This window comes from Lithobates pipiens, unplaced genomic scaffold, assembly GCF_037356315.1.
Source record: "Lithobates pipiens isolate NorthernLeopardFrog02 unplaced genomic scaffold, aLitPip1_a1.2 Scaffold_8, whole genome shotgun sequence".
In the NCBI taxonomy this organism is placed as follows: Eukaryota; Metazoa; Chordata; class Amphibia; order Anura; family Ranidae; genus Lithobates; species Lithobates pipiens.
The window spans coordinates 549,390,740-549,416,640 of record NW_027507903.1 but is presented as its reverse complement, the minus strand read 5'-3'; the positions used below and the strand labels follow the sequence as shown (position 1 = coordinate 549,416,640).

At 45.5% G+C, this 25,901-nt stretch overlaps 1 protein-coding gene across 2 annotated transcripts in view; it reads right to left on the bottom strand.

Moving 5' to 3' along the window:
- The window catches only part of PIWIL2 (piwi like RNA-mediated gene silencing 2), a 666,930-nt gene that overhangs the window by 397,613 nt on the left and 243,416 nt on the right, over positions 1 to 25,901 (bottom strand). For both annotated transcript variants that reach the window (XM_077469839.1, XM_077469840.1), the window contains exon 8: positions 24,848 to 24,972. In XM_077469839.1, coding sequence (XP_077325965.1) covers positions 24,848 to 24,972 — 125 coding nt within the window. The remainder of the gene's footprint in view (positions 1 to 24,847; positions 24,973 to 25,901) is intronic.

The following is a 25,901-nucleotide window of genomic DNA, read 5'->3' as shown; positions in this document are numbered from 1 at the left end:
GGGTCTTTTCTCAGAATATTTCTGGAAAACATGAAAAAAAACACCCATCAATATCCTCATAGACATCATTTAGAAATACAAACATGGGGAGATCCTGGCCTTTCCTATAAAATGAGGGACTTGGTCTCCCCCCCTATGCCCACCTAGAGGGGTTCCTTCCCTTGCCCCCACTACAGGAACCATGAGGGGGAGGGAAAACCTAGGTAGGTAGTGAAAATTTATGGGGGCTGGAGTAGTGCTTCAAAGAAAGAGGCGGCGCCAAGGTCTCTCAATGTGGCTGTCCTGAAAGAGGGGGAGGGAAAATCCAGAAGGTACTTTTGGGGCGGTATGCTATCCACGATGCTGAGTACCATGCAATTTATTGTGTGGCTCAGCCGCACCCCGATTGGAGAGCGTCATTAAAATGAATAGCATCTCAAATGTGAGTCCCGCGATTTGTCGTTCAAACATCGGCGCTGTCAAATCACGGGCAGATTCAAAGCAGATCAGCCCGCGATTCAAAGCGCTGTAGTGTGAATGCAGCCTTAAGGTCAGGATTGACTGACAGCCACCACACTCTGCTAAGTGAAGACCAAGAACTGGGTGGTCAGTGGTCATATCGCAATCTTAAAGCCAACAGGTGACAGCTGCAGCATTCAGTTCCACACTGTAGCCATACAGCTAAGCATGTGTTTCCATTTATCACACTTTTCCTTTAACCTCTTTGTTGCCATGTAGATACAGTGTTCAGCATCCTTTCCCTGCTGATTCGGTGTTTACTATGCTTCAATTCGTGAATAGGAGCCTCTATACAGACTTCTATTCGTGTATGGTGAAGCTGAGGCAACAGAGAAATGGGCTGTCTTCAGTCCCTTTCTCTGTCAAAAAAAAATAAAAAATCAAGGGTTTGTTTAGAACTCTCACTAAAGCCGAACCCCCCCCCCCCCCCCCCCGTGCATATTTTGGGAAAATCATGAACATTTGAGCAACTATAGTGGGCCTAAAAAATAAAAACTTTTTTTTAATTCTACAGGTCATGTGCTGGTTTGGAGGGTCTTTCACAAAGTCTGAAAGCTGCAAGGGAAAAATGAAAAAGTAATGGAAAATTTGCAATAAATGGCCTTGTTACCTGAACTTAACCACTAGCCGACCAGCTGCTGCCGTTATACTGTGGCAGGTTGGAGCAGCTGCGCAAATCACCATAGCTAGACGTCGCTCCTTTAAGATGTCATAGCAGGCGCGCTGCACCCGCAATTGCTTGCGATAGAGCAAGAACGGGGATGTGTATGTGTAAAGGGGAGAGGAGACAGATTGTGTGTTCAAACTAAGTAGGAAAACCGAATGGTCTCCTCCCCCAGTCACTCCCATCCCTTAAAGTTAGAACACACCTAGGGAACACATTTAACCCCTTGATCAGCCCCTAGTGTCAACCCCTTCCCTACCAGTGACATTTATACAGTAATCGGTGGCTATATTTAGCAATGATCGCTGTATAAATGTCAATGGTCAAAAAAAAGTGTCAAAAGCGTCCGATATGTTCGTGGCAAAGTTGCAGTCCTGATAAAAATCAAGATCGCTGCCATTACTAGCCTAGTTTATAGCACAAGAAAATAAACGCAGAGGTGATAAAATTCCACCAAAAGAAAGCTCTATTTGTGGGGAGAAAGGACATCAATTTTGTTTGGGTACAACGTTGCACGACCACGCAATTGTCAGTTAAAGCGACACAGTGCTGTATTGCAAAAAATGGCTTGATCAGGAAGGGGGCAAATCCTTCAGGGGCTAAAGTGGTTAAAAGTGGAGTGCACAGCCCGGCAGTGTAAAGGTTAATGGCTAGGTAGCGCCACATCAATGTTAGCTTGACAAACAGCAGTTTTTTTATTCATTTTTTTACATTCTTTAAAGTTTTCATCAATTGGCAGAAAGAAACAAAAATATTTAAAAAAAAATTACAAACGGCAAAAGAAACTAAACAAAAAAAATCATTACTGTCAGGGCTGGGTTCTCCGCCCGCCTCAGGTTGCTCAGCTGTCGATTAATTGTCAGCACTTTGCCTTTGTCAAACATATCTAGACTGTTTGTTGTGTTCCTGTAGAAGACGTGCCTGGCTGACGTCTCTTCTGGTTCCTGATTCTGTCTGCTGTATCTGACTACGCTGATTTCTGGCTTCCTAATTTACTGGCTTGATCCGACTACACGATTTGGCAACCAAACCCCGGTTATGTCTTGACTTATTAAAAAGTGTGATTTTTACTGCATTTTCTGTCTATGTCTGATTCATAGTTCCTGACAGTAGGCAAAGGCCACAAATTCAGAAGATGCAGGCAATCCACCTAGTGGGAATATTTTTTCCTGACTGAATGAGCATGATCAGTTTGCCATAGCATTACAGATGCTCCTCATTCACACTGCTCACCTGGATCCTCCCACTGTGGCTGTGAGGGGTAAAACCTGTGTTGCAAGCTTTCCCTGCTGCTGCTCTAGTCCCTGTGCAGGCATCCGTTTTGAATATTACCTTTGTAAGAGGTATGCCTGGTTCTCCGCGCCACTTCCCCAGCGATTTGTGGGTGATCCAGTTCAATGCAGAGGGTTTCTCAAACATGTTGAGATATGCTTTGAGATACTTCCCCAGACATTCCCCATGGACATAAGCAAAGTAGGCTTCATTATTTCTTTGCTTTCTGATAGAGCCTTGGCTTGGGCAAACCCTCTATGGGAGATGCAAAAACCCATTGTCTTGAGTTTCCCTGAGATTGTGGCTTCCTTTAAAAGAGTATTTGACGTTCCAGCACACTCCACTTCTGCTGCCAAGAGCCTCATGTCCATCAGAGTATGATAACTCTTGCCAATTACACCACTGAATTCCGTACTTTGGCAGCAGAGGTTGCTTGGAACAATGAGGCCCTCGTGGATTCTCTAACTCATGGTCTCTCGGATAACATCAAAGATGAGATAGAAGCCCGACACATACCTACAGATCTTTAAGAGGCAGCCTGCGGGCATGCACGATAAACTCAGTGAGTAGGGTTGAGGGTCCCGTGGACTCTGTCTGCGGGGATACCCGCGAGCATCTCACGGAGAAGAACGAAGGGGAGATGCTAATGTAAACAAGCATCTCCCCATTCTGCCTAGTGACAGTGGCACTGATCTCCGCTCCCTGTGATCGGGAGCAGAGATCAGTGACCTGTTACACGTAGCCCCCCACCCCCCCCTTAGTTAGAATCACTCTCCAGGACATACCCTTTCACTGTCGGTGTCATTTACACAGGAATCAGTGCATTTGTATAGCACCGATTGCTGTATAAATGACAGTGGTCCCAAAAATGTGTCAAAAATGATGTGTCCGCCATGTCGCAGTCAAGATAAAAATCGGTGATCGCCACGATTACTAGTAAAACATATATATATTAATAAAAATACCATAATACTATCCCCAATTTTGTAAACGCTTAAATTTTTGCGCAAACCAATCAATAAATGCTTATTGCGTTTTGGTTTTTTTTACCAAAAATACGTAGAATACGTATTGCCCTAAACTGAGGGGAAAAAATGCTTTTTTATAAATTTTTGGGGGATATTACCGTATATACTCGAGTATAGGCCGACCCGAATATAAGCCGAGGCCCCCAATTTACCCCCAAAAAAACTGGCAAACTTATTGACTCGTGTATAAGCCGAGGGTAAGACATGCCTGTCCATCCCTGTGTGTGTGTCCGTCCATCCCTGTGTGTCCGTCCATCCCTGTGTGTCCGTCCATCCCTGTGTGTGTGTGTCTCCATCCATCCATCCATCCCTGTGTGTGTGTGTGTATCCGTGTGTGTGTGTGTGTGTGTGTGTGTGTGTGTGTGTGTGTGTGTGTGTGTGTGTGTCCAGCCTACCTGTGTCCTGAGCCTTTGTCCCGAGCCTCCGTCCCGTGCCGAGCCTCCTTGCCTCCGTGCCTCGCCGCCGTGCCTCGCCGCCGTGCCTCGCCGCCGTGCCTTGCCTCCGGTCCCGTCCCGTCCCGTCCCGTGCCGTGCCGTCCTGTGCCTTGCCTCCGTCCCGTGCCCTCTTCGTTCGTCGGCGGCCATTGTAAAATTCAAAAGCTGCGCCGCCGCCTTCGCCTGTGATAGGCGGAACACTGAATTTCCCAGCAGCCTGTGTTCCGCCTATCACAGACGTCGTATCATCCTCGTCCGTAGTACGAGGATGATACGAAGTCCGTGATAGGCGGAACACAGGCTGCTGGGAAATTCAGTGTTCCGCCTATCACAGGCGAAGGGGGAGCCGGAGGCGCGGCTTTTGAATCAGAATGGCCGCTGTCTGTCTGCTCGACACGCTGATCGAGCGGGCAGACAGCGATGACTCGAGTATAAGCCGAGGGGGGCACTTTCAGCCTCAAAAAAGAGGCTGAAAATCTCGGCTTATACTCGAGTATATACGGTATAGCAAAATGTAAAAAAGGCATTTTTTTTTTCAAAATCGTCGCTCTTTTTTGTTTATAGCGCAAAAAATAAAACCGCAAAGGTGATCAAATACCACCAAAAGAAAGCTCTATTTGTGGGGGAAGAAAAGGACGCACATTTTGGTTAGGAGCTACGTCGCAAAACCACGCAATTGTCAGTTAAAGCAACGCAGTGCCGAATCGCAAAACGTTCTCTGGTCTTTGGCCAGCAAATTGTTCTGGGGCTTAAGTGGTTAAGGACCGCTTGTGGAAGACTTCCGTACATTTGGCTCTGAGCTTTGCAGTCCCACCCTTGCCTCCCTCACCTCCCATGCCTCCTGGTACCCAGTTTGCCAGTGATGTAGAACCCATGCAGTTGGGCTTCACACGTCTCTGCGGAGGAGAGGGCCTTTAAGAGGGAGAGATTGTGACTATTGTGGCCAGGCAGGTCACTTTTTGAAGTCTTGTCCTACCTGCCCGGAAAACGCTTGCAACGGAGGTCCTGTAGGGGACAGAACTTAAGTGGCATTGTTACGTCCTCAGTTATCCAGAAGGATAAGCCTCTAGTTCAGGTCACCCTTTCCTGGCCTGAGTCATCCATCGAGACAAAGGCTCTAATCGACTTTGGGCCTGCAGGCCTGTTCATAGACCGTGTCTTTGTGTCTAAGCACTTGATTCCGCTGCATCTTCGTGCCACTCCACTTGCCATTGAGACTGATGGGAGACCTCCACAGCCTGCCCATGTGACTCATGAGACTGCTCCATTGACCATGGCCGTAGGGGCTCCTTCACAATGAGATAATCCACTTTCAAGTCATTTCCTCACCTCATTACCCAGGGATCATTGGCTATCTTTCATTACAGTGGCAAAATCCCTCTTTACTGGTCGTCACGATATAGTAAAACATGTTTTTAGAGAGTGGCTAAGGTCTTGTGCAGCTCTTCCTACTTTTCCTTGCCAGAGGAGAACAACAAATTTAGCAAGGCCTTTGACAAAGGTCAAGCCGGTAGTTTGACTCCACACCGGTCAAAGGATTGCGCAATTGACCTTCAACCTGATGCTATGCCACCTTGTGGCCCTTTGTCTCGGAGGATAAGGCCATGGAAGATTATGTTGCCAACGCACTCTCGAGGGTTCATCCGCAAATCCTTATCTCCTACTGGTACTGTCTTCTTCTTTGTGAGGAGTGGTGAACTGAGACCTTGAAGCGATTATAGGGGTCTCAATCACATCACGATTAAGAGCGCCTATTCGATTCCATTGATTACAGAGTTATTTGACTGAGGCTCGATCTGAGAGGGGCATACAATCTCGTGAGGATCAAGGGAAGGTGATAAATGGAAAACTGCATTTAATACCAGGGCAGGACATTACAAATACCTACAAATGGTGTTTGGTCTTTGCAACGCTCCTTTCATTTTTCAGGAATTCATCAACAATGTCCTCCGAGATATATTGCAGCAATGTGTGGTGGTTTATCTCGACAATATTTGCATATATTCCAAATCCGTAGGTACCCACCACACAGATGTCTCCTGTGTGCTACAGAGGCTTAGAGACAATAGCCTGTTGTAAGTTGGAAAATTGCGAGTTCCGTCATGAATAGGTTAAATTTCTGGGTCATGTAATTTATACTGCCGGTTTTTCGATGGACCCAGAAAAACTATCTTCAGTTCTACAGTGGCCTCGACCCGTAGGTCTACGTCCACTAAGTTTTCTTGGTTTTGTCAATTATTGGTAATGTATCCGTAATTTCTCTTCTCTGGTCAAACCCGACTGATATGACCAGAAAGGATGGCAACCCACAAAATTGGTCTCCGGATTCCATTAAAGCTTTTGAGTCTCTCAAGGCTGCCTTTTTTTAAGCTCCTGTACTGGTACATCCTAATTCTACGTTACCCTTCATTCTTGAGGTTGATGCATCTGGGACTGGAGTAAAAGCCCTTCTGTCTCAATGTCCTACCTCAGAGCGCTATGCATCCTTGTGGCTACTTTTCCAAGAAGTTGTCTCCTGCAGAATGCAATTACGAGATTGGGGACAGAGAATTAGTAGCTATCATTTTAGCTTTTTAAGAGTGGAGGCATCTCCTCGAAAGTACCACTGTGCCGGTCCTCATTTTTACTGACTATTATAAGAATCCCACATTTTTGTCTGAGGTGAAAAAATCATATCCCAGAAGGGTGTGATGGGCACTTTTTCTGTCAAGCTTCAATTACGTAGTCTCATTCTTACCCGGTACTATGAATGTAAGGGCTGACACATTGTCACAACAATTTTCCTCTGCTTCCAAGATGGAGTCAGTTCCTGCTCCTGTGATACCTCCAGATCGTATTCTGGCCACTGTTCATACTAGTCTCACTTCACCAGTGGGTTCACTTCTTGCCGCTCAGATCCATTCTCCTACCTTGAAACTGATGACCGCTGCTTTGTCCCCAAGAATCTCTGCACTGCTTTGCTTCAGACTTACAATTCTCTCAGGGCAGCTGGGCACCCAGGAAAGAATCAATTCATTTGGGCTATTTCTCAACATTTCTGGTGTCCTAGGAACCGCGCGGATGTAACTGCCTTTGCAGCCACTTTTTCTGTCTGTGCTCAGAATAAGACACAACATATTCCAGTTGGCCTCCTACAAACCATACCCAATGGAGAGAGGCCTTGGACCCACCAGTCTATGTATTTTATTGTGGAGTTACCCAACTCCCAGGGCAACAGAGTATTCTTATGGTGGTGAACTGGTTCTTGAAAAAGTCACATTGTATTCCACTAAAGAAACTGCCCACATTCAAAGAACTGTCATCCATTTTTGCTTGAGAGATCGTTTGGTTACATGGGCTACCCAAGATTTTCATCTTGGACAGGGGTAGACAGTTTGTCTCCTGGTTTTGGCAAGCCTTTTGTGCACAGTTGGGAATTTAGCTTTCCTTCTCCTCTGCATATCACCCACAGTGAATGAGCCAACCAAGCCTTGACGCAATTTCTACTACGCTACATTTCTGACCACCATAACAACTAGTCAGACCTCATCTTGGGCGGAATTTGCTCACAATAGTGCCGTCAATAATGCTTCCAGATTGTCTCAGTTTATGGCAAATTATGGTTTCCAACCCTGCATGTTGTTTGACTCATTTGTTCCTCATAGAATTCCTGTGTTAGAGGAGAATCTCTGATCTTCGTTCTATGTGGGTGCAGCAGGTTCTAGAGTTCATGCAAGGTGCCAGTGATAGGCACAGACTCCGTGCTGACCGCAGGCGCCTACCAGCGCCTTACTACTAGGTTGGGAAGAGGTTCTGGCTGTCATCTAGTAACCTCCGACCCCGTTTTTCCTCACTGAAACTGGCACCATGGTTTATTGGGCCTTTCTGTATTCTCCATAGGATCAACCCAGTGGCTTACGCATTAGACCTTCCTTCTAACATGCGTATTTTGAATGTATTCAATGTCTCCTTATTAAAAACTTTGGTGTGCAACTGCTTCATCAGCTCAGTACCACGTCTTTGCCCGGTTCAGGTGGAGAACCATGAAGAGTATGAGATACGATTGAGCAACTCCCGTAGGTTCTGTAGGGGCATACTGTACCTGGTTCATTTGAAAGAGTACAGTCCGGAGGAATGCACTTAGGTCTCATCCACCGACATACAAGCTCCTGTTGTCCTCCGTGCTTACCATAGAAGTTTTCCCCTCAAACCTGGTGGTCCTCCAAGGGGAGGGGTCGTTGAAGAGGGGGTACTGTCTGGGTTGGGCTCTCAGCCCTCCCTTTCTCAGTGCTCAGCTGTCAGTTAATTGCCAGTGCTCATCAGTTAACAGTGGCTAACCTGGTGATTATTTCATGTGTCAGTCCAGCCTACAGCCAGCCCTTTCTGGCTTATTAAACTGCCTGGTTCATTCCTTCTGTGTCTTCGCCTTGGTCAAACATATCTAGAGACTCTGTATTCCCATTGAAGACTTGCCTGGCTGATGTCTCTGCTGGTTCTAGATCCGGTATGCTGCATACAACTACGCTGAACTCTGGCTTCCTGATTTACTGACTTGTTCTGACTACCCGCTTTGGCTACCAATCAGCAGTTCTGAAACTCATACCATTCTGATGGCCTCACTGCAGTCCACGCTGGTTGTTGGTCCCCTCCCACTGACATCACTTCTGGGATTCACGCTTTACGCAGTCCCTGACAGTGCAGTTGTTCCCCTAGTATCCTGAGAGCTGTGGCTCCCATCTGCTGGCTGCTTTGGAATGTTCTGCTGCCAGTTACATCTTTGGATATCTGAGACACACTGGGACCACCAGGATGCTGGATCACCTGCCTTATTTTTCATATGATGTGCTCCTTTCATAATCTTTCATGTGTTTTTAACCCTTTTTGGGATATTAAATTTCAGCACTTAGAGGCGCCGGCTATAAGTTGACTATGTTTACTATTTGTACCATTATTAAAAGGTGTGATTTTTACTGAATTTTCTGTCTGTCATGGATCATGACAAATACAAAATCAGACAGCCTAACACGGTAGTTTTAAATGTCACACTGAAAATGCAATCAGAAAAGTGGATCACATGATCCTACTATCATACTAAACCGATTCAGATTCCATTGAAATTCCATTGCCCATCTATCACTTGTACAATGAGCTGCACATGCGTAGCTCACTGTCCAAAGTTCAGCAACAATGAGATGAACGAACTGCCTCATGTGCATGGGATTAACTTCAACTTGGCCAGGCCAACGAAAAGTCCACAGAAACAAAAATTTTGACTTGCCAGTAAATTCCACATCTTGGAGCACAGTACAGGACCCAAGCAATATTCATAGATCCTAGGTTAGAGGCTTGTACCCTCATGGGTTTGGGCAGTGGCAAGCATTTGAGAAAATATACTAAAAATGTGGGGGGCGGGGCCTGGACGGCAATGTAGGACGCACGTGTCTTGAGCTCCGCTCCTGGCTTATCCTGTACCCGATAACCTGCGTGCCTACAGCTACTCCTTCCTCCTGCAAATAGTTCTGCGGAATGCCAATACCCTTCTCCACATGTCGCCATCTAAAAAAAAACACCTCTGCTGTCCAGTCCCTAAAGAAATACAAGAGACAATACCGGGACCCTCTGGGGGAAGATAGCGCTGCTCCCACCTCTGAGCCCGTCGTCGCCAAAACAGTCAAATGTCTCATGGCAATCTCCACCTGCCAGGTAACCCTGAGATCTAAGATAGAGGAGGTGAAGGTGGACATTTCCCTGATCAGGCAAGATATGCACAAACTGAGGGAACGGGTCACAGAAATAGAGATCAGGATCAGCCATGCAGAAAACATCCTCCACCCAATGCAACACACAGCAGAAGCCGTGTAGTAAGATACAACGGATTGCTTAAAAGGATGATTTGGAGAATATAGCTAGATGTTGCAACCTGCGCTTTATCGAACTCTGAGGGATCTAAAGGTCCTGACCCTACTTTCTTGAAAAAATATCCTTTTCAATACCTTTAGCAGAGAGGCCTTCTCCACATTCGTGGTGGAGCATGCACACCGCATGCCAATCCCCAGAGGATCTTCACTTTGCACCTTTATAGCAAAACTTTTGAATTTCAGGGATGGGGATGCAATTCTGCGCCTTACTCGGGAATATCTCTTATCAAAAACTGGCACATATCAGCTTTCCCGGACTTTTCAGCAGAGGTCCAGAAGCAGAGGTCCCGTGTCGCTGATGTCAAGCAGCTCCTCCGAATTCATAACCTGGAATATGCTATGCTCTTCCCAGCATGTCTCCGTGTTGCAGGAGGCGCCCAATTAAATTTTTGGGGCATCCGGAGCTAGCATCTGCATGGTTAGATCAACAAGATGCCTCTCTTTTTTTCCTTACGGTTACTGTGAGTACATTACATTTACATTGAGCGTGTGTTTCCAACACACTTTATTCATCACCATCATACAGGCACTGATCCACAATGCTGTACTGTTGACTGCCCAAACGGCCTCCCTCAGGATCTGCCCCTAAAGTATCTGAGGCCATGCTTGCAACCTCTATCATGCTTTCACCCCTTATGTCTCCAACACACGCTCCTAGCCTTTTCCTCTGTCATGGGCATTTCAATGCAGTTCTTCACCAAAAGGTGAAGCACTCTACTGGACTTCAATTCATTTGCGTTTCTCTTGTATATACCGAGAGTATGCTCAAGAACTGCACCAGCACTTTTACACAACGGTATAAAACTAAAGACATACTCTGTGACCAATTAGTTGTTACCTATTCAGTGTAAGATCGTCCCCATAGGATCTCACCATTCTACACTACTATGGTCTTTCGAGTCTCAGTACTAGGACTTGACCATATGTTTGATATTTTCTATACATGTCAGTTTATATGTTTTGGCTACTATGCTCCTGCCATGTTTGGGTTGCGGAGAGTAGGGTGGGGGGCTTGGGATGTTATAAAGTTTTGGTATGGGTACTTTAATTTCAACGTATTATTTTCAGTATGGTGCTGTACAGCTCAGGTGTATCTTAGAAATGTACCGCATGTGGATCTGTGTGAATCTACTCCGTGGGTTAACCCCTTCCCGCCGAGCGTACGCAGATGTGCGTACTCGGCTTCCGGGGGATATAAATGATGCCCGCAGCTGCAGGCATCATTCTGGTACCATTTTTTTTACAGCGGGCGATTGGCTATCCTCCCATAACAACCAATGCGGCTAAAAGCCGCTCGGCTGTTATGCCGGAGGAGCGGGAGGGGACGGAGCACTGATTCACGATCCGCCGCTTCTGGCTGCTGGGCAGCGACTGGAATGAAGCATTAAGCAGCTTCATTCCAGTCTCCTAATAGTAAACACGGAAGCGACGTCATGACGTCACTTCCCATTTACTCGGCTGGCAATGGCGCTGGTTTTAAAAAAATATACACTATTCAGAATCGCCGTTTTCGGTGATCTGAATACATTGAAGTGTAAAGGAGGGATCGGGGGTGATCAATTTTTATTTTTTTTTAACAATTTATTCATTTTAAAATAAAAATTGTTTTAAAGCACCTGGCGTCCCCGTGAGCTTGCGAAGCAAAGAAAACGCATACGGAAGTCACGTCCACATATGTTAACGGTGTTCAAATCACACATGTGAGGTATCGACGCGATCGTCAGAGCAAGAGCAATAATTCTACCATTAGACCTCTATAACGCTAACCTGGTAACCGTAAAAAAAATTTAAAGTGTCGCCTATTGAGATTTTTAGGTACCGTATTTTGTCGTCATTCCACGAGTGAGTGCAATTATAAAGTGTGACATGTTTGGTATCTATTTACTCGGCGTAACATTATCCTTCACATTATGCAAAAAAAATGGGCTAATTTTACGGTTTCGTTTTCTTTAAATTCATGAAAGTGTCCCTTTTCCCAAAAAGTTGCGTTTAAAACACCACTGCGCAAATACCGTGTAACAAAATATTGCAACAATCGCCGTTTTATTCTCTAGAGTCTCTGCTAAAAAATATATATATATGTTTGGGGGTTCCAAGTAATTTTCTAGCAAAAAATTGGGATTTTAACTTGTAAACACCAAATGCCAAAAATAGGCTTAGTCATGAAAGGGTTAAACTACCACATCCCCTGATATCACTTTTCACACATGGTCAACGTAAAATTTCTTACGTTGACCGTCGAGGGGAATCAAGATAAGTTGAAAAGCGTTGCAGCTTTCGGCTATATGAAGTCTCATCAAGCAGATATTGTGGTCCTAGTGGTGACATCACTGGCCAACTTTAACTTGCTCTCAAGCGTCCATGGATAGGCTGTGCCTACAATGCTACACATATCTCCTATTCACGTGGAGTCGCAGTTTTAACAGCCAAAACGGTTCCATTTGAAAAGATAACCATAAACACGTGTGGGGCAGATTTGTACTTATGCATATTGTTTTATATGGAGCACCCCATTTGATCTTAGCTTGCTAGATCCCACCCCCAAAAAGCTCTGCGGTGATCAGCAACAGGATTCTTACTTATGGCCCAATATCCAGCTGCAACCGCTTTCTGGTTGGGAGACTTCAATACGGTCCTCAACACAGAGACCGCTTGAAACCGACGTCAACCCTCTCGGGGCCAACAACCACTCCCTTCAGTTGTTTGTTCACAAAATTTGCATTGACAGACACATGGCGTAATAAAAACCCAGGCATTCTCAGGTTTCTCATTGACGCACTCCAATATCTCCCGTATAGACTTTAAATATCTAATACCCTGCTCTCTATGCTTGAGGATGCAGGATTTCACCCTAGGACACTTTCAGTTCATGCACACTATTGGGAATCCCTTCGACTTGCCCCCCAGACTTTGCCCCAGACATGGTGTTCACACCCTTTCTTGCCAACTGTCCTAGCAGACCAGGAAGATATCCAATGGGAATGGCAATTCTTTTTCAACTAATTATGGCTCGGCCTCAATCCGCCTAGTATAGGAAGCTTTCAAATTACATGGCCGCTCAAAACTAACCGAGGTTCAGGTCAAAGATCTTGAGGCTCACCTCTCTATAGATTAAATAGTCACCGTCATTTCCCGTCTCGCCCCTGCTAAGGCCGTAGGACAAGATGGGCTTTCCCTGGATTTCTATGCTGGCTACTCAGAAGTGCTGCTTCCTAAATTGTTATCCCTATACAACCACAAATTTGAATCGGGTTCTTTGCCAGACTCCATGCGTGAGGTCTTGATCATTGTGATCCCCAAACCAGCCAAGGACCCAATTCACCCTGAATCCCATCGCCCAATATCCCTGTTACAAGTCGACATAAAAATCCTAGCGAAGGTTCTGGACATCTGCCTTAACCACTTCCAGACCGCCGCACGCCAATGTACGTCCCTAATTTGAAGACAGATATCGTTATGGCAGATGCTGCCATAACCCCGGTATTCCGTGTTCGGCCGGTGGTCTGGTACAAGATAAAAGTGGTCTCCACAGCAGATTCGCAGCAAGATCTCTTATCGGTGGCGTCATTTTATCGGGGAGCTTATAACCCAGCTAGCGGCTGATGAAAGGTTTAAAATGCGCCCGTGTATCGTCGCTGCCAAATCGCTTTGTAGGCACTTCAGTAGCAGTACCCATTCATTTCAATGGGCAGGAGTGGTGGAGAAGTGTGGTATATGCAGCTCCAAAGATTATTATTTTTTTTTTTAACATCCTGCCAGCGCATTACCTCAGTGTGGAAGCACTTGGGCTTTTTCACTGAGACTGCAGGGAGCCTTTTTGCAGGCACTTTACAGGGGCAATTTTTAGTCCAAAAGCGCCTGAAAAACACCCCAGTGTGAAAGGGATCTAACGGTTAGATTTTATGAGATGAAGGAAAAAAGAAAAAAAAAAGGAAAGAAAAAAAAAAAAGATTTTTATAACAGTTTAACTGTAAAATCCTTTTCTTTGATCTACATCAGGGGACACAAGAGCCATCATAATTACTATGTGGGTTATATTGGACCGACAGGTGATGGACACTGGCACACCACTAAGGCGTGTACTCCCCTATATAACCCCTCCCATTACTGGGAATCGTCAGTTTTGTAGCCAAGCAAAACAAGTGTATACCAAAAAGGGAGGGACCTCTGTGTCCCCTGATGTACATCAAAGAAAAGCATTTTTACAGGTAAGCTGTTATAAAAATCCTGTTTTCTTTTTTTACATCAGGGGGGACAGAGCTATAGTAATTACTATGTGGGATGTCCCATAGCAATGGCAACTGAAGGGGGGGAAACAACAAAAAGAAAGGAAGTCAGAGGATTCATACTGCAGCACACAGCGCGCCGAAGGCAATATCCTCATGACCTTTAACATCGATTTGATAAAATCTGGTAAACGTATGAACTGAAGACCAAGTCGCAGCCTTACAGATCTGAGCCTGATGATGCACCGCCCAAGAGGCACTAATATCCCTGGTTGAGTGTGCTTTAACATGAAAGAGGAATTTTCTTCTTTAAACCATAAGCCTGAATAATGACCTGATGAATCCACTTGGAAATAGTGGATTTTAACGAAGCTTGTCCTCTCTTTGGACCATCTGGCAGTACAAATAAAACATCTGTTTTACGAACCTGAGCGGTCGGCTTTAAATACACTCTGACGGCTCTCAATACATCAAGGGAATGTAGTGCCCTTTCTTCCCTAGATCAAGGCTCTGGGAAGAAAGAATGAAGAACAATATATTGGTTTAAGTGAAAACATCTAACCACATTTGGTAGGAATTCAGGATGAGGACGTAACACCACCTTAGCCTTATGATCAGATATGGCTCTATACAAAACAGAGCCGCTAGTTCTGATACTCTTCAAGCAGAAGAAATGGAAACCAAAAAGGCTATATATTTCTAGTCAAAAGAACCAAGGGAATTTTACATAAAGGTTCAAAAAGCTCTTTCTGCAAAGCTGAGAAGACCAAATTCAAATCCCAAAGATTTAGAGGTGCCTTGATAGGGGGATTGATTCGGGTTACCCCCTGAACAAATCTACTCACTAAAGAGTGAGAAGCCAGAGGCCGTTGAAAAAATATTGACAAGGCTGAGATCTGCCCCTTGATAGTATTCAAGGCCAGCTTCATTTCTAATCCCATTTGCAGGAAAACAAGAATCCTACCTATGACCTATTTCCTGGGGTGCAAAGCCCTGGATCCACACCTGGAAACATATGCCTTCCAGACTCTATAGTAAATGACACCGGAAGCCTGCTTCCTAGCATCAAGGTAGATGCTACTGAAAGACAACCCCCGAACCTTTAGAATATGGGTCTCAATAGCCAACCTGTTAAATGTAGCGACTAAGGTAGGATGGAATTCCGGATCTTGTGCGAGAAGGTCTGGCCATAATGGCAGAGTCCAAGGGACTCCTACTGCCATCTTTATGATCTTGGCAAACCAAGATCTTCTGGGCCACAAGAATCGCCTCCTTTTGTTCCTGCTTGATCCTGCGAAGAAGATGCGGAAGTAGCAGAAGTGGAGGAAATGCATAGATCAGGATTCAGTCTGACAGTGAAACAGGTGTGGCTTGAATCACCAGAGGGGCACGAGGAGCCATGCAGCCCAAAAAAGTGAATCATGTTCTGACTTGGGCTGCTGCCCTTGGGGTTTGCCCAAGTCAGAACATGATTTACCTTTTTGGGCTGCACGGCTCCTCATGCCCCTCTGGTGATTGATGTAAGCCACAGCCGTGGCACCGTCAGACTGAATCCTGACAGGACAGGCCCTCAGTCTAACCGTCAAGGAATTTGGAGCCAGACGCACTGCTTGAATCTCAAAAATGTTGATAGGCAAGGTCCTTTCCAACTTGGACCATCTCCCCTGGACAGAATCCTCTTCCAGGACTGCTCCTCAGCCTAGAAGGCTGGCATCCGTTGTCACCACTTTCCAGGAGACTGGTAGAAAAGATTCCCCTTTTGGAGGTTGCTGGATACCAACCACCAATTTAGGCTCTGATGCACGTCAGGAGCAAGGCGTATTGGAAAATATAAGGCCTGAACCTTCTTATTCATGGCCGACAGGATTGTGTTTGGTAGCAGTCTTGAATGAAACTGTGCTTAAGGGACGGCCTCAAAGGAGGCCACCATGTTTCACAACAATCTCATGCACAACCGAATGGAAGACTTTTTCTTTGCTTTGACGAGTTGAATTAGCTCTACAATGGAGCCGATTCTTGTCTGGGGTAGAAATACCTGTTTCTGTATGGTATCTATGACCAGAAACAAGTACTCTAATCTCCTTGATGTTTTTAAGGAGGACTTTTGTAGGTTGAGAATCCAGCCTAGAGATTCCAGGTAGTTTACCGTTGTGACCATACTGTGGTTTAGCCCTGAAACTGAATGATCTATTAAAGGCAGATCGTCTAACTAGGCTAGGATCGTTATGCCCTGAGCCCTTAATCTGGCTAAAGGAGGTGCCAGAATTTTTGAGAACACCCGTGTGGCTAGACCGAATGGCAGGGCCACAAACTGAAAATTATGATTTTATACTTCGAAGCGCAGAAATTTATGGTGAGCAGGAAATATTGGTACGTGGAGATATGAATCTTTGATATTGATAGAAGCCAAAAATTCCCCTCCTTGGAGGATGGCTACAACCGACACCTCTTGCGTAACATACTCAGGGGCTGAAGCGTCCTGTGCGACTGCAAGCACAGTTTCCCCGATGGCGCAATCTGACCAGCCGCAACACTCTCAGAGGAAGATGACATTCTTTTGGAAATGGTTTTAGTTTCTTGTGTATCCATTGACCACAGATTTCTTTCCTGGACCTGCTTATTATTAAACGACCTGATGGCACCCTCTATACGAACCTTTATCGTAAACCCACTGCGGCTAATACCCTTTTGTTCGCTACTAGTGCTCACCCGAAACCCTTAATACGTAGTATTCCTTTTGCGCAGTTCCTGCGTTTACGCAGAAATTGTACTTTAGATACAGATTTTAAAATACAAGCCGACACTTTGCGGGATCGTTTATTATTGAGAGGATACTCTAAGTGTTTGAGGAGAGCCTTTAACAAAGTTGTGTCATGCCCCCGTAGTACAATATTACATCAACGTCCTAAAACTACAGATAAGGATTTGGTTAGACTTATTACAACATATTCTGCTCATCATCAAATTCTTTGCGGTATCCTAAGTAAAAATTGACATCTCCTTACTGACCACCATATCTTAACTAAACATTTACGCTCTAACCCAGAACTAATATTTCGTAGAGCACGTTCATTACGTGATCATTTAACACGTAGCCACTATACACCCAATAGTCAGACATCTTATGCCCCTTCGGGCACATACAAATGTAATGGTTGTTCTCGTTGCCCTTGGGTTATGGAGGGAAAAAAGTTTACCCTACCAAATGGTGAATTATTTTTACCAAGTACTTTTTCTGATTGTGGCACTAGGGACATTGTATATATAATGATATGTAGATGCAATGCATTAGATATTCGAAAAACAATTCGGGAATTTAGACAACGAATTGGAGATCATCTCTATTACTCGGACAGTGGAAAACTTACAACAATCGGGAGACATACAAGTCTTCACCATCGTTTTGATACCTCTGTCATCCAATTTTAAGTCTTGGTAAGTGATCCCTCCAAACCCAAGGGGTGGCGACTGGGACCGAGCGATCCTACAGAGGGAAACCCTCTGGATCGAACGACTCAATGCCACCCACCCTCCAGGTCTCAACGAGACAATTTCTTATAAACCCTTTCTCTAAATTAGAAAAAATGGGTTCCGTCTTTTTTTATATAATATATATACACACACACACACTCACACATTTCTTTTTCTAATTTTCCTTCTAAATTATTTTGATATAGTGTCTATATCATTGTAATATTATATTTCCAATGCTGTAATTTTTCTTTATATGTATTTTGGATTTTTTCTCACCCAATAGGTCAAAAAACTATTTTTTTTTCTTTCCCTTCTTTTTCTCGTTCGGTACCCCTTCCTCAATTTCCCCTCTTCGGCGGACATGTGCCCCTCCTTGCCTGGGATGGGATTGTTCTCTCCCATGGCTTGCAGGGGTAGATTAGAGACATCCGGTTTACCGGTGTCTCTCCTTCAATCTTCCCTGCGCACTTCCACTGCAGTGTATGTTACACTGTACCTGCGCAGTGTGGAGGCGATGACTGCATGACGTCAGGCGCCGCCAAATTCCCGCCGGCGGGCGCCTGCCGTGATGCACGTCGGGGAGCCCATATAGCAGGCACTAGTCCGCTGTGTGGGCAGGTTAGGGAGGACTGTTCTACCGACCGGAAGTTATAATCTGCACCATCAGGTAAATGTCTCTTGGGAGACCCAGCCCTATATTTACTTATTTTAATACCCTTTTTAAAGCGGAGGTCCACCCTAAAGTGGACCTTCCGCTCATTGGAATCCTCCCCCCCCTCCGGCGCCACAATTGGCACCTTTCAGGGGGGAGGAGGGTGCAGGTACCTGTACAGTACAGGTAACTGCACCCACTTCCGGCATAGCTATCTGCGGAAAGGGGCGTAGATCTACGCCCCTTTCCGAAAGTCCCCCGCTGCCTGCTGGGAAACACACAGATCCCAGAGGCAGCGGGACCATCCTTATTGCGCAGCGCGACTCGCGCATGCGCAGTAGGGAACCGGGAAATGAAGCCGAAGCTCCACTTCCTGATTCCCATACCCAAGATGGCGGCGGCAGCACCCGAGAGACGATCGAGAGTTCGGCTTCGGGTGCAGACATCGCGAGCGAGCTAGGCGGGTAAGTGTCCTTATTTTAAAAGTCAGCAGCTGCAGTATTTGTAGCTGCTGGCTTTAAAAAAAAAAAAAAAAAAAAAACGGCGGACTCCCGCTTTAATGGCATCGATTTGTTTACCTATAGATGGATTTGCGATTTGCCTTTCTATCTGATCGGTTAGTTTATCTATCCAACTGCAACCCAAAACTTGATTGATTGCAACCTTTGGAGTTACTTATATCGTGACCGGGTATATATCTATATAGTTTTGCTTGGTAAGTCTTTATTAGAGTAATGGCAAAGGAAGACTTTTTTTTTTTTTTTTTTTTTTATACCCCCCCCCCCTTTTTCCCCCCTCCCCTCTTTTTCACCTCCTACCCTTCCCTTCCTTTTCCCCCTTTGTCCCCTTTACCCCCCTCCTCTCCTCCCCCCCCCTTTTTTTTTTTCTTCAACTGCAACAAATCAAGTATTTTATTTTTATTTTTATTGGAGCTGCCTAACCAATCCCCCATGTCCGCAGTAGGGGGAATATAGGGGTCCGTTTCCTGTTATTTTTCAAAGCTCTGTTTTTTTAATTTTGGGTGAGTTGATCTCGTTATTTCCCTTATGTAATGATGTATACTTACTTTTCAAATGATGTTTCGATTTTTCTATACATTACCTGGTTGATTGTATAATGGTCTTTATATTATTTATTACAATCTATAGAGATATCCTCCTGAAGAAGCGGGTGTTCCGCGAAACTAGTAGAGGAGACCCTGTACGCCACTAGAACTGAACTCTACTTTGAGTATCTGTAAATGATAAAAACTTTGGGGTGTACCATGATTTTAATAATGATGTTTTGTGTATTGTCTATCTCTTTTTTATGTCTATCTCTTTTTTGAATCAAAAGTACCGGTATAGTCCAACCAACATTTTTTTGGTTTGGGTCGGTCCTAGGAGGCTAGCGTGAACAGCTGCCCCAATACCCCCACACTATATGCGATACTCGTAACTCCTTCCTTCACTAGGCAGAAAAAAAACTGGGGCTGCAGGAGCAGGCTGGGGGGTTGTTACCTAAGGGACCGCCCCCTTGGGCGGAACTAGAAAGTTCTAGTTTTATTATAACATTAACATGTTCTGCCTAGTCCTCTCCTGAAGGTGGCGTAACAACCAATGGTATAAGAAAGGAGCTGTGTCAGGCGGTGAATGTAAAAGAAACAGATTTCTCAGGATCTTTGGGAACGTTTGACCTCAGGAAATGAGATGGTGAAAAGTCCCAAAATTCCAGCTTGTACCGCAGAGATACCGTGGAGATGATCCATCTGTCTTGAATGTCCTCTTGCCAGACAACTGAAAACTGCAGAAGTCTTCCCCCCACCCTGGCGGGGGGAGGGGGGCTGCCTCTTCATGAGGCGGCTTTAGGATTCTGCTTTGCAGGTTCCCGGCCCCAGGACTTCTTTTGAGCCTGGGCCTGAGCCTGAGGTGTTCCTCTAGAGTCTGAAGGCGGAGGTCGTCGCCACTGCCTCGAGGCAGAAGCCCCTGGCGCAGGAGAAAACACCCCGTTTAAATGAAGGGTGTTTATACTTTCTTTTGACTGGAAAAAAAGAGTAATTTTCCCACTAGAAATTGTTTGGATGTATTTGTTCAAATCATCCCCAAATAGCCGTTCCGAAGGAGGCTCTTTACCACGTGTATGGGGCGGGGCAAACCTTCAAGCGGTAGTACTTTTGCTCGCAGGCTTGTGGCTCTTGTGAAACCAGGACCGCTTTTGTCCATTAGCAGACGGCCTGTCGGACTGGAAGCGCTTACCTGACGTCCAGGGCGTGTGAAAAAAATGTTTGAGTGGAAAAGGAGGGCCCTTGCTAGTAGTAACGTGCTCTTCCCACCTGTAACATTCTTAATCATGTCGTTCAGCAAAACTCCAAATAGCCTCTCACCAAGGAAGGGCAAATCCACCAGAACTTTTTTTTTTGAAGCTTGGTCCGCAGACCAGCATTTCAGCCAATCAGGCACCGTAGCATGGGGACTGTATCCAGGGCTGCATCAGACATACTTAAGGCCATGCACCAACTGGTCTGCTAGTTCTATGCAGACTGGGGGAAGACTATTGTTTCTCCAATTCACGGTGCAATAACTTTGCCCACTCAGTAAGCGTCTGCGACACCAAGGCTGTGGCCAGTACAGGTCGTAATGCTGACCCACTACCGTAAACACGGACCGGGTCACGGCCTCGGCTCTGTCGGTAGGGTCCTTGAATGCAGGAGTTCCTTCTACCGGAATCGTGGTTAGTTTATTCAACCTGGATACCGGGGGGGCCAACGACCAGAGGAGCCATTTTTTAAGGAGGCTCTCCTCAAAGGGGTAATGCACCGCTATTCTTGGGACTGAAATGGCCCGTCGGTAGGATCCTTGAATGCAGGATTCCCCTCAACCGGGATGGTGGTTACTTTATTTAATCTAGATACTGGGGGGTCCACGACCAGAGGAGCTGACCATTTTTTGAGAAGGCTGTCCGCAAAGGGGTAGCACACCATTAAGTTTTTGGGGACTGAAAAGGTCCGTTGCGGGTTTCCCCATTCCTTGTAGATGAACTTATCAAAATAACTCAAATTCGAAAACACCTTAGGTGAACGGGTCGGATTACGGGAGCCAAAAGGGGCCGACACCTCAGCAGAAGATCCTGCTGCATCCTGTATTTTTAGGGTATTCCGCACAGCGGTGACAAGTGCTCCAACTAGCGCTTTTTCCTGCGCTGACCCGGACATGGAATCATCCTCACTGTCCTGGTCTGCATCCTCTGAAACGTCAGAACAGGGGCCGCCAGTCACCGCGGGGCCAGAGTCTGAATCAGACCGTTCCCCAGAGGAAGGGGAGGTTAGGGGACTTTTTTACCCCCCTTGCGCCCACACGCCACCTCCACCCTGGCAACGAACGTTTCCAGGACCGCGGACAAAGCGTCCATAGGCACTGCATTATTTTCAGGTAAGCCGGTTGCAATTACAGGGATATCTGGGGAAGAAGCGTTAGCTTCTGACGCTATGCTGACCCACCTCGTCTGCCACACTTGGGGACTTAGGACAAGGTACACAATCCCACCCTCCTAGCTGCTCTCAGACTGATGGGCCCCACCACAGAACTCACCACCCTGACTGAGTGCTGTGCCGTGCTGCCACTGCTGTGTGTCTAGTCACAGGTACCCAGAAAGAAAAATCGAGCTGTTTTGAGGTAAAATTACCCAGCAATGGAGGAAAAAACGCACGGAGGCTACAAGAAAATGGCCGCCACTTGTTCATGTATAGAAAACAGGAAAATGGCCGTAGGACCTCTAGAAAATGGCTGACAGCCATGCCGTGTAAAAAAACTACAGGAAAATGGCAGCGGCCGCAAGACAATAGAACAGCACATTCTGAGGTAATCCTTTACATGGGCACCACACAGCAGAGAAAAACAGGCAAAAGACCACAAATGGATCCAAACAGGCACCGTCGCCCCTGTCAAGGATCAGAGAACCCCCCCACCGGAGGACCCCAGGCCCAGGTACAAACACCGCACCTCAGGCCCAGTCATGCAGCATCCCCCACAGGGGGAGGAGGTAAAACAGGAATAGTGAGAGGAAAGGGAGAACGAGAGACCCCCTAATCGACCTCCCAGGGAATGCTCAGCTGCTCTATCCTGCGGAGGCAGGGAGAGATGTACTTACCCATCTGGTCGGGATAGCTGGAGGCATTTAACTACAGACCCATCGCTCGAGCAGTACGGGGTGGCTGATGGCCACGGCACACTGACAAAAGACAGCAGTAGTTCGGTCATATGTATGCCCCGGAACATATAGCTCACCGGCCGACCCCTGGAGCAGGAGGGGTATGTCGTGGCTGACCTAGCACGTAGCTATTACCTGCTCACGCTCAATGGCCAGGCTGGGGAGACTACAAGGATCCACATTATCCAGCCTGTCACCCAGCCGGCTGTTGATAGATCACAGAATCAAAATCTTGCGGAAAATCCAAAAATCCCCAGGAGCCATGGTCCCTTCAGGGAGCCTAGGTCCTTCTTCACTAGGCAGAAAAAAAACTAAGCTGCAGGAAGCAGGCTGAGAGGTTATAGCCAGAGGGGCCATCCCCTGGGCAGAGCTATGCAGTTTTGCTGTTTTTACATGGTATTAAATGTTTTGCCTAGTCCTCTCCTGAAGGTGGCGTGATAACCCTATGGTCAAGATTTAAAGGAGCTGTGTCTGTCAATGAACGAAAGAGAAATCAAGATACATTTTTTCTTTTTTCACAAAATTGTCATATTAGCCGGTTATTTCTCACACACAGCATATGCATACCACAAATTACACCCCAAAACACATTCTGCGATTTCTCCCAAGTATGGCAATACCACGTGCGAGACATTTACACAGCATGACCACATACAGAGGCTCAACATGCAGGGAGCACCTTTGTGCATTCTGGAGAACCCAGGCCAATTCTGACATTTCTCTCCTACATGTAAAAATAATCATTTATTTGCTAGAGAAGTACATAGAACCCTAAAACATTAATATATTATATATATAATTTTTATTTTTTTGCAAAATCCATAGAGAATACAATGGCGATTGTTGCAACTTTTTATCTCACACGGTATTTGCGCAGCAATTTTTCAAACACTTTTTTTGGGGGGGAAAAAAAAAGTTGTGTGTTTAAAAAAAAACAATCAAAGTTAGTCCGAAGTATTTGCATAATGTGAAAGATGACATTACACTGAGTAAATAGATACCTAACATGTCACCCTTCAAAATTGCACACGCTCATGGAATGGCGCCAAACTTCGCTACTTAGAAATTCCCATAGGCGACGCTTTAAAAAATTTTACTGGTTACATGTTTTGAGTTACAGAGGAGGTCTAGGGCCAAAATTATTGCTCTCTATTTTTTTTTTTTTAATTGTAGTTTACTTTTAGACATTTTTGGATCACTTCTTTCTATTACAAGGAATGTAAACATACCTTGTGATAGGAATATGGTATGACAGGTCCTGTCAAGGTATGTGCACATACTCCCTCTAGTGGAGAATTAAGGGATGACAACATTTTTCCCTAAAGAAGAAAATCATAGGTGGACTTTTTTTTTTAGATCCTAGGCTTCTTCACTTACCTTACCCTCGCCTCAGGATTCTGCTGAATGAACACACAGATGCAACCTTCACCCATCCCAGCGGGCTGTGTTAGCAAACCTTCAAGGACTGGGTCCTTTTTTATCAGGATTCCACTCCCTTAGACCTGTAATCGCACTCCACCAGAAAAAACTTTAGGTAATGTAAGCATGACCAAAGCCCTGGGTCACGGGGTCCAGTCCTTGGAGAAGCGTTACAGGCAAAACTTTGTATACGAGGCTCGGGTACCGGCCACCTTAGCCTCAGTGGCACTTTGGATTAATCCAGTCTATGGAGGCTGTTTAAATCCAGCAAGGATCCCTCCAGCGGAGCTCTTCAGAGCACATCTTCACTCGTGACCAACACCTTAGACACTGGCGAAAAGTGCGAGGTGCTCATGGTATGGGAGGGGATATATAGGGAGGTAACTTCCTGTTTGGGGTGTGCCAGTGTCCATCACCTGAAGGTGGCCTATAACCCACATAGTAAATACTATGGTCCTCTGTGTCCCGTGATGTACGATAAAGAATGATGTGTACCAGGAGTTCCTGTTTTTATTCAAAAGTTTGTTAGTAGTGTGAAAGGATGTTTAGCATCATAAAATGATTAAATGAGATTACACTCCTTTTTGTATGTTTAAAACGTGCACTTGTTTAAACTTTGATCACAATTTTCCTGTTCATGCTAAGTTGCGTAAGAATCATTCAATGAAAACACATTACATTGCATACAATCACCATATCCTATTTTTAGAAGCATGGATGTGAACTAGGCACATGCAGATGAGCGGGTATACCATCTGGAGAAGTGTAAATGGCGCAGGTTAATCTGTCCTGGTCAATAAAATTTCTAATCTGATAAACTTGCACTAGCTTCACATCACCTGTGTACATAAACCTCCCCCCCCCACCCCCCCGTTATTCCCCCTTCCCTCATCTCGTACTGCACACTTACCCAAGTTGAATTTGTTGTAGTTTAGGCTAGGTATCTAGTAGGTTTTCTATCACCTAAGCACAGTGGGAGGGTACCTAAGCATCAGACCACCTTGTTCAATCTATAGGTAGATCTAAGCTTATGTTCTCCCAAAAATAATGCAGTGGTGTAGAAAAGGATACCCATATCTCCTTAAAAATTATCCTTACTTTTTTATCACCACATTATAAAAGGGAATGCACAAATCTGAACTGGGCTCCAGGATTTTTGTCATTTGTATTGTGATTTTGATCTTCTGTCCGTCAGTGCGGCGTTCGCTCTCCACCTCGACAGTCTGCAAACAAAAGAAATGTACAAGGTAAATAAATGGATTTTTTAATACAGCTTACCTGTAAAATCCTTTTCTTTGAGTACATCACGGAAAACAGAACATTATTCATGACTATCTGGGTTATACGCTACCTCTAGGTGATTGGACAGTGGCAACCAATAGCAAGAAGGTTCCTCCCATATAACCCCTCCCATGTGGGAATTACCTCCATTTTGTAGCAAGTAATGAAGGTCCCAGAAAAGAGGGAGGGATCTGTGTCCCATGATGTACTCAAAGAAAAGGTACAGGTAAGCTGTATTAAAAAAAAAAATGTTACTTTATTGTACATCATAGGACACATTATTCATGATTATCTGGGATGTCCTAAAGCAATGCACCTGAGGGGAGGGAGACATAACCTATACAAGTCAAAACCGGCCCCCGGTCCTATAAGGCTGCCTGCAACATGCTGTGGCCAAAAACGGTCTCCTTTTGAGATCTAACATCCAACTGGTAAAACATGGTGAACGTGTGAACCTAAGACCAAGCGGCTGCTTTGCAGACTTGAGCCATAGACACTTGTCGATGCACTGCCCATGATGCAGTAACCCCTCTAGTGGAATGTGCCTTCAAATCTCTAGGTGGAATCCTGTGCTTCAACTCGTACGCCTGGATGATAGCCTGGTGAATCCACCTCGAGATAGTTGAACTCGTAGCTGCCTGTCTTTTTTTAGGACCCTCCGTAAAATCCTTTTCTCTGTAATTCACCGACCAACACAGCTCCTCTTTGTAAGACCCCTTTCACACAGGGGCGTTTTTCAGGCGCTTTAGCGTTAAAAAAAAGGGACTGTAAAGCACTTGAAAGAAGCCTCATGTGCAGTCTCAATGTGAATGCCTAAGTGCTTTAAGAGCTTTCACAATGTCAGCGCCCGAAAAACGTTCATAAAGCGCCG